The sequence below is a fragment of the Melitaea cinxia genome, chromosome 2 (assembly GCF_905220565.1).
Source record: "Melitaea cinxia chromosome 2, ilMelCinx1.1, whole genome shotgun sequence".
NCBI classification, from domain to species: domain Eukaryota; kingdom Metazoa; phylum Arthropoda; class Insecta; order Lepidoptera; family Nymphalidae; genus Melitaea; species Melitaea cinxia.
The window spans coordinates 4,673,401-4,683,943 of record NC_059395.1 but is presented as its reverse complement, the minus strand read 5'-3'; the positions used below and the strand labels follow the sequence as shown (position 1 = coordinate 4,683,943).

General features: G+C 31.9%; 1 protein-coding gene across 1 annotated transcript in view; it reads left to right on the top strand.

Annotated features, from left to right (window-relative positions):
* Window positions 1-9,044: 9,044 nt before the first annotated feature.
* The window catches only part of LOC123667252 (5-hydroxytryptamine receptor 1A-alpha), a 37,055-nt gene continuing 35,556 nt past the window's right edge, over window positions 9,045-10,543 (top strand). Inside the window, exon 1 of the mRNA XM_045601213.1 lies at window positions 9,045-9,375. Coding sequence (XP_045457169.1) covers window positions 9,045-9,375 — 331 coding nt within the window. The remainder of the gene's footprint in view (window positions 9,376-10,543) is intronic.

Sequence of the window (10,543 nt, the reverse complement as noted above, 5' to 3'; positions counted from 1 at the left end):
TATGGCTTAATAAATTCGTCGTGTTCAAGATTTATTTTCTGTGTGTGTATGTGCGTGTGTTGCTCAATCTCAAATAATATTATGTTAGGTACATAACTTCACTAACATTACAGGCACTTTTAAACAAAACAATCTTGAAACAACTACAAAAAATTGCTAAAATGTCCTATTGTTAAATACCTGTAACATCCCACTGCTAAGCCACCCATACCCGTGGAGAAACCCATAAGGATAGACATCCGGAAAGAAAAATTGTATAAAAACAAATATCCATCCCGAGCGGAAATCGAACCCGCAAACCGTCCATGTTTTAGACGACTAGTCGCACCTCTACACCAGAGCGGTTGTTAACATAGTTCTAATACAAAAATTCTGCAACAGTTTCGCAGACAGTTCAATAATTAGGCGTGGATTAACAAACATTACCTCACTCATCCTCCCAAAATACTTCTAATATTTACATCCCTGACTACTAGTTACCAGAGGGTATTTCTTAAATTGATAAAAAGTATCACCTGAATTATAAACAGTAATAACTAGTAACTTATTAAGAGCTAAGTATTTTTTATTTAAAATGATTTTGCTTTAACACTTACAAATTTAAAAAATAATCTATAGATATATTAAAGCTGAAGAGTTTCTGTTTTATTGCTTGAACGCGTTAATCTCAAGAATTACTGGTTCGATTGGAAACATTCTTTCAGTGCTAGATAGCCCATATATCGAGGAAGGTTATAAGTTATATATTCATCAAACTAAGACTAATAGGAGCGGAGCACCAATGAATAATATTTCAAAATCGTTTTTTTTTTCCTTTTGAGAGCTTCCTGGTATTGCAGGCGTCTATAACTCTATAGACTACGGAAGCCACTTACCATGGTGGGCAGTAAGTTTGTTTGTCACTCTTGTACTATAAAAAATATATAACTATATCAAATGACATTAACGACTTTTAAATATTATTTAATATTTCAACCGTATTTCACGCTTATCAATATTAGCGATAGTTTGATGATCTAATTTACGTTTTTATCTTTACATTTTTTTTATATCACTAGGTCGGCAAACAAGCGTACGGCTCACCTGATGGTAAGCGATTACCGTAGCTTATAGACGCCCGCAACACCAAAAACATCGCAAGCGCGTTGCCGACCCAATCCCCCCCCCCCACCAGGAGCTCTGGTCACCTTACTCACCAACAGGAACACAATACTGCTTGAAAACAGTATTATTTAGCTGTGATCTTCTGTAAGGTCGAGGTACTTCCAGAGTCGGGCTGCTCCATATTTTGAGCAGAAAATTCCTGCCGTGCCCTACCTCAGTTGCACATTTATACATATTCATAAGAGGAACGGTACTGTGTAGCTGTTATATACTTAATAGCCTTTTATTATTTTATAGTCATAATATATAGTTATATAATATATAATTAGTCAACTAATAGTGTGTAAATTAAGTATTTAATTAATAATTATGATACGCTAAAATCTACAATTCCGTAATTATATTACAATTAAAGAGATACCTGTTTGGCGCTTTTATTAGATTCGTTAATTTCCCAGCGGGTAACGTCTGTATCGACCTGACTGTCAAATTGACAAGGGTGGCAAACGCTTAACAATAAATCACAAAATGTAAATATACTTTACCACAATTGAACCTTGTCCCTTATGAAGGAATAGAGTTGCAACTTAATCCGTTTCGCTGCTCTATCGTAGTAGATTGCATGTTTTTAATACTAAAAATGGGTCATTTGACGAATGTAAGGAACGGTCATGAAACCAAATTTTGTCGATATGTCCAAACATAATTTTGGCAGAGAACAACAGGGAATATCTTGCTTAAAATTCGGAGGAAGCCGATTGGGTTCCCGACCTTACGGAAGATTAATAACACTTATCTTAAACCAGAGCTCTTGGAGATGGTCAGGGGATACAGATGAAAACATGTTGGAAATGCTTTAGGTATTACTGGCATCCATAAACTATGGTATCCGCAAACTTGGGATCAGGTGGACTCAGGATAGCAGGTTTTCAGAAACTTGGTCGATAATTGTTTCTTCCCGTTTGAGATTTGAACCTGTGTAGATATAGTTGAAATCACTTTTAACAAACAAAATCGCTTCGTTTATGTTTGTGTTGTAAGTTTAATTGAATTACTTGTATTGCAGATGACATCAAGTTGCTCCACCTTAGAAATTGGAACTGTGAGTGCAGCAACCTGTTCCGACTAAAGCTAATACATTCTAAAATTATCAAAAAAGTTCTTAGCTTCGCAACATCAATAGACAACAATTTACTTCAATTTAGCAATAATATTACACATGCCGAAGAAGGCAGCAGCGTCTTCGATGCGACAAAGCCAGCCCTGCGGTCACCAACCCGCCTGACCAGCGTGGTGACTATGGGCAACACACATGAGTTCACGCCATTTTTGGCGCAAACTTGTGGAAGCCTGTGCACAGCAGTGGACTGTAATAGGCTGAAATGATGATGATAATGATAACAATAATATAATATGAACATTTAGATCCTGCCCTCAATTGCTGGCGTAACGAATATTATCTTAATAATAATAATGTTTCCATGGTTGTACCAATATTGATCGCCATTTGTGCCGTAGGTGGATTTTTAGCTAAGTTTTGATCAGAAACTGTACAAACTATCGCTTGAGTGTCAGATCATGGTCGCATATAAAAATTAGTACTTTGTGAGGAAATTCCTCAACATGAAGCCTTAACTCCAGTAGCCTACTGCTCACCCTAGCACGGTGCTCCTAGCACTGATAATGCTTTCAATTTTTTTTTATTTTTTATTATGCATTTATAAACTATGTGAAATATTTAATATATAATTATATTATAATAAAAAATCACATACCGTATAAAGCAAGCAAAAAATATAATAAAAATTTAATCTTATTTTTATTATTATATCTTTGAATAAATGTAACAAATAAGTAAACAATCAATTAAATTACTTTAATACCTGTAAACATAAGTGAAACATTTCGAAATTATTTAGCCTACTTCTTGTTTTCCGAAGCTAATTTTAACAGGTTGACATTTATAACAACAGTTCCTTAATTCAATTGAGTTTTCCGAGAAATTAATATCTGGATAACAATATAATTATATCTATATTTAGACTGTTGTGAAATGTTACTTAATTTATATTTTATTTCTTAAGCGAATTATATAAAATACAATTAGATTCGTCATACTTTATTAAATAAATTAAATTAATAAAGTTGTACTCGTAATATGAATTCGGCATGTACCGTATTTATTTCTGATTTATTTGAAGGACTTATCATTTCTGAACGATAAATCTTGTCATCTATGTTGTTAAGACGTGTCAGCTATGTTCAAAAATACAAGCGTTGATATTACTAAACAAAATTATTTTTTTCATTCACAAATTTAATTAGTTGTTCGCTTTTTGGACAATTTCGATGATAAAATCTATTAAACTATTTGTTATTTGATATTATTATTTGTTTCTATATATATTTATATTAATTTACTAACATTAGATATAAGTTGTTTTTGTAATACTAACATTAAGATATGGACTATGTCTGAAACAAAATAAATAAATAAATAAAAACTATTATTATATGTAGCTTAAATTAAAATGCGATAATGCGCAGTCATTGTACAATCGATAGCTTCGTAACAAAATCACTGCTAGTAACTTGACATCTGTTATAATTTTTTGAACAGTCGCAAAAATAATATGACACGCACTAGCCGTCCGATAGATAGTCCGATAAAGTAAAAACAATTGAATTTCAAATTAACAGCAATAATTACAATATTTCGCTTCGAAATTGCTCCGCAATTACAACTTACGTAAGCCCGGTATTGGGTTTTTCAAACTTATTACACAACTTCACTCCGAAGCCGCAACTTACCTACTTACCTACTTACCTAGTCACCATGCTACCTGATTGCCTAATTTCCTACCAAACCAACCCCTATCTACATAAAATATAGAACGGCTAACGTCAGACAAGTTTACATGTACTGCTTAAATTGAAGCTCAGAGAGAAACTTTTTATCGTTAAACTCGTCGTGTTCAATTAAAAACTTCGTCGTCTCCGCTCATTTCAATTACACTTTTGAAATAAATAGTTTTAATAAGGAACGCTAAACTAGTGTAAGCCACGATGGGTCAGTGAATAAGAGTACGTTGATCTTTACTAAATAATCGCCAGTTCAAATCAGGGCTAAATTTTTAATTAGTAAAAATTATTCCATTTCTCAACGGTAAGATTTTTTTTTAATTCATTTTATAAATGTTTAACTTTGTAAACACGTTAAAAGATTTAAACTCTTATTTAGATCTCTTTATATTTTGCATTTATAAATGTATATAATTTTTTTTTGGTTACTTCATCATCATCATCATGAATCATCACTTCAGCCTGTCGTAGTCCACTGCGGGCCACAGGCCTCCCCAAGTTCGCGCTAAACATTATGACGCGTACTCATGTTTTTGCTTTCTTACCACACAATATTAATTTTAACATAGCAGTATATTTGCCTATTTAATTGTATTAGTTCAACACCAATTGACTACAAAAATATATAAACGCTTCAGCCTGTAATATCCCAATACTGGGCATAGGCCTCCTTCCCCATGTAGGAGAAGGATCAGAGCTTAATCCACCACGCTGCTCCAATGTGGGTTGGCGGATATATTCCCTACTACGTGTAACGATCGCTATCAGGTGTACATGATAAGAACAAAAACATATAACAAAAAAAAATATATATAATTAGTAATAAAAATACTATAAGGATAAATATAATATCATCGCTAATTCACAGTTAAATTAAGTGAAATAAGCTTGAGTTTGCTATGACTTTTTTCCAAATCATCCAAGTTTTTATCGATATTTACATCATGCTGTCAAGTAGCAATCAATAGATCCTGGTCAAAATAATTATTTAATGGAATTTAAAAACTCAAGACACACAAAATTATATTTCAGTTACAATTACAGCGCTGTAATCTTATAAATCAACGTAGAAATGTAAAATGTTACGACTCTTTATTTTGTCCTTGCTCGTCTTCCGACATTCGCATGTCTGGAACTTCCAAATAATTTACGGCGGTCACATCCGGTGAACTCTGTTATCCAAGTCTTAATCGTTATATGTAAAAAGCGCGAAAATTTTAAAACATTTTCAGTCTCCGTTGCCCTTTGCTGAGAGATTTTAAGGGAGCGTTCGTTTAATTAAAGAATAAATCATATTTACAGTTTTAATGTTTTACGTTTTAACCTAAATTATACATAAGTAGAATTTAGAAACAAGCTGTTATAAATATGTAAGTCGAGCTCAGCGTAATTTCAAGGTACTTGTTAATCTAATCTTCATACTTTTAAATACCTCTTAGTGCAAATGTAAGTTAAGATGGGTATATTAAATATACTATAGGTAGCGGCACGGCTATTGAGCACTGGGCAACAGTGTGTGGATCGCTTTGCGCATCATACAAGTGTCGCGAACATAATATAATTTCGTTCAGTTCAAAAATGAATACATAGCCCACAGAATTAGCAAGATGAAGTGGCAGTGGGACTGATGTGTCCTGAAGTAGAAACCGCGTGTTGATAAACGCAATGTGTGTAGTTCTCCGTTCTGCTATACCAGCGATCTACGTAAGATTGCCGTTGGAAGCTGGATGAGGATTGCGGAAAACGTCTCGGACGTTTGGTGAGAAAACGTCTCGGACGTTTGGTGAGAACTCAGGAAGCCCTACATCCAAATGCAATAGGCTTATGTCTATAGGTGTTATGATGTAATGACAAAAATGAAATAAATAAAATTTAAAAGTTTTTAGTACTGCTTAACTATATTCATACAATGTTAAAGTAAAATCGAAGGTCGCTATCCATGATGACAGCTATATCAGAACGTCGATCACGACCAATCAACTCGATATTGACAATAACATTGGCATATAATTACATAACAAAATACATATAATTACATAATAAAAACATTATGATAAAATTTCATCAATCCGTAGTGGAACTAGGTACATAAGGCTACGATACTTCTTCTTCTTGCCTAGAAGTAGTCGTCGAAGTTTCGTACGCTGTTAGTACTATATACTTATTTTTTAATAAACCAATTTTGTAATACTAAATTAAATAAGTTTTTATCGAGTCTGGAGATCCCTAAGTGATCGAACTAATGTTACAAGATAATGATACTTTCAATTTAGCTCCTATAATATTGCTTTATTAACTAAATAATAATTCCCTTAAAATTTTGAACGAACCTGATTAGCATCTCATTTATACTATAAAAATAATCAAGCCAATATAAAATCGGTTCAAAGAAATTAAAAGTAAAATGTAGATCGTTATAGGTAAGTATATTTTTAACGGCACGTGTACCTGTTTAATTTTTTTCTATTTAAAAACTGCAATAAAAAATATTATAAATGATAAAAAGTAGTATTAACTTATTCCTAGCATCAACATTGAGCTTAGCACTTTGCGTAAAACTTTCTTCCATGAGTTTCTAATGTAATAGCTGCGTTGGTTACTCTCACATAATAGTTTGCGTGATACAAAGCAAGTAAATATTGATTTAAATAATACATAATTATATTAAAAAGTAATTTTATGATATTAAATCCGATATATAATTCCAAGTTGCATGAAAATATAATAATTCAGGTTATAAAAATTCAGTTATATTTTTATATATTTATTTATGATTATTATATTTTTATTTATATTTTTATTTTAATTTTATCAGAGATTTAGATTTTATCAATCATAATCGACTCTTCAATGTCAAAAGTTTTAATGTATTTAGTGCTTTACACGTTAATGGCTTTAGTTAATCATCGATAGAGTCGATACCAGACAATTCGTGAAAGCGATTAATTACTGCAATTAGTAGTATTATAGTCTAGCGATGCAACTTTTTTATAAATTGTCTTTAATTATTTTATTATTTCATTATTATATTCATTTCTATGTATGTATTAATGTATGTATTTAATTGCAATTCATAGAAGTTCAAAACTAAGTCACATTGATTAATTATTTTATAGTAATAAACTTGAAAGATAAACAACTTTACAACCAAGTAAGAAATAGATCGACTAAAGTTCGTAGCGGACTTCGTAGATGATGGGTCTTGGAGATATGGAGAATACAACTTACAAAGTTGTTAATAGTGTCATCAACCAAATTACATAAGCAAGAATATCTGTAAACTTGATTTGAACACGATATTTTATGATATACTAGCAACCCGCCTCGGCTTCGCACGGTTGCAAAAACTACCAATGTTCCTCTACTATATTATGCATGTATTGTACATATAAACCTTCCTCTAGAATCACTCTATTTACTAAAGAAAATCGCATCAAAAATTGTTGCGTAGTTTTAAAGATTTAAGCACACAGACAACGGGAAACGACTTTGTTTTATACTATGTAATGATGTTTCCTTAATTAGTAATGACACCGTAAAAACTTTGACAACTAATACTATAACAGTATTATGGAAGTAACTAATCTAAACTTAAAGTCTGAGTATAAAAGCGTATTATCCTACATTCAAATTAAGACTACAATGGGAGCCTATATTATAACACAGCCTACGAATATGAAGTTGCGTAGAGTTGACGTAGCAGTCGTAGGTATCCTCTACGACGTAGCGTGTAACACATATCTTTTCAAATGCTTGTATTTTTTTAATATGGTTAACAATTCCATCTATCATTCTTATTATTTTTCTGAGGAAATCGAATAAATAATTTTCTTACATCTATCAAAATTGGTTTGTAAGTTACTTTAATTTAACTTTTTGACTAGCCCGTTGGCGCAGTTTGTAGTAACCCTGCTTTCTGCTCCGATGTGGGTTCGATTCCCACCTCGAATCTGGGTGTAATATCAATATTTATATATTCATATATGTATTATTTATAAGTATGTTTATCGAAAAAAAAAATATGTAGCTATACCAGTCGGCTGTTACCTATAATACAATAATAAGTTGCTTAATTTAAGAATAGACGACCGTGTGTGTATTTTGTAGATATTTAAAGCTTCCAAGATCTCCGCAATAAACAGACTTAGACACAATGAATGTAAAATCCTAAGTATATTAATCTTATGTTACTTGACAACACATATTGTACAATTCAGTTGTAAAATAAATTTATGGACATTTATTCACGATACAGTAACAGGCCTATTCCGTGTAATGTCGAGATTGGATTTCGAATAAAACCGATCCGAACGATACGATCATTTAAATTTATATAGAGTTTGACTCGTATCTCTGGTAATGGAACTGTAATGTACATAGTTATTAACGCCATTATAAGTTCTTATTATTAAAACCTGCTTTTACTTTTGGTAAAATATTTAGAAGACTTTTGTCCAAGTTATTGTTATCATTATAATGAAGTTATTAGGAATTACTGTTACAAAATGTATATTTATTTTTCATCTGTGAACCAATTGTTAAATTTGATTATATAATTTATATTTAACAGATACTATAATGTCAACATAGCTGCGTAAATAAGTTTAATAATACGGAGTATGAAATTTGTATTATACGAGATTTACTCGTGTGTAGACAAAGACGTACACGATGTATAAATGTGAAAATCTAACCGGAAAATTTATTCAGAATAAATATAAAATATGTTACCGTCAAAAGAAAATTTATAGCGTAAAGTCAAAAACCACATTTGCTTACCACTACCTCCATTACTGGTAAAGAAACAAATTTGCTCGCTTTAAATTCGTACCACGAAAACCGTTGTGAAATTTAAAATCACATTTACCCAACTCGAAACGTCACTTCTAACTCTAAAGAGAAGTCGTTTTAATTTTCTCAATTTTCTTTTCACAGATGCATACTACAAGTGGAATGGCGAACTGAAAATGAACAAGAAAATGGATCCACCGAACAATATTTATCACATTTACGAAATAAGATGAAATGTGTAAGAACGAAAATGAAATTAAAGACAGCGCTGCGTAAAAAGTCTCACAATGAATGAGCTCGAATACCAGGGGATTTTATTTAATAGTAACGTAAATTACAAATGGGATAATTTCTCTTTAAAAGAGTTCATTGAACTGATCAATGTGACGAGTAATGGGACGGATGTGGCCGATGAGAAAGTAGTTAACAATTGGTGGGCTTTGATCGCGTTGGCGTTAGTTGTGTGTACTGCGGCTGGGAATGTGCTCGTGTGTCTTGCGATATATCTGGAGAGGAGGCTGCAGAATGTGACCAACTATTTCCTGATGTCGCTCGCGATCACTGATCTACTAGTAGCGGTGCTTGTAATGCCTGTTGGGATACTGACATTGGTGCGAGGTAAGCCTTCTTTATATCATTAATTGATTAATTTCATTATATTAAATATCTATTTATGTATTAAAACTTCTTTGCAATTTGTGATTTAATTATAAAAGGACATTTTATCAATGATTGTCAAATATGGTCTATGTATCTTTGGTCGATGGTTTTGGTGAGTATGTGCACTCGAAAACTTCCCTTTAATATTGATGATCTGCCCGTGCTTGGGAACTACTGGCTGAATATGATAAGACTGATAAATAATAAAAATATTTTTAAATGATCATTTTACTTAGATTTTCTTCGAACTGAACAATTAAAAAAATGACTTCCTAGTAACTTAAAAATATCCGTCTTCAGTCAACAAAGTGCAATGCAGACTTTCTAAATATGAACACAAAGTAAGTGCTTCAAGTTCAAAGCTTAGGGACCGTTCTAAGTAGACATAATAGTTGACTATATTTAGCAACAAGAACTTCTATAGACTTATGATGAGGTATTCACGTCATACTTTATATCCAAAGTTCTACTAATAGAACATTCCTCAACTAATGTGTCACAAATTCGTATCTCTCCAGGTCTAAATCATGACTTTTATTACATAAGACTGATTCTATAATGTCTACCTTATAAATTACCTACAGTTTTTAATTTTTTTCTTTAAAGTTTCTTATTCTTTCGTGTAAAATAATAAAATTATCGAAGTCAATACACAAAATTAATCTAATCACTGATTTAATGGGAATTTATTTTTATATAAATGTCAAAATAATTACTGGAAATTTATTTAAAGTTCTATACACACTACAGAACAACATAAAATTAACTTCTTGAGAAAATTATAATGATTGGTAATTGGTTTGAGGTGGGTTAAATATTTAATCGAAGTATTAATAAACGATCGTAGTTATTAAACAACTTTTTCAACCTGTTTGACTTGCGCTATTTAGTAAAATATACGACTTCCTTAACAAGGCTCCCTAAATAATACTGCTATAGTGTTTAAAATTGATTAAGGTGGCCTAACGTTCTAGGGATACACTGTGTTACGACGGTGGGCGGTTGGTTAGGACCTTCCTAATATTAAAGGCGTGTATGGCTAATAGCCTTGTGCTTATTTACCTTACATTGGTACAAAATAAAACTTTTTTTTAAATATATAACCTAGTCGGCAAACAAGCGTACG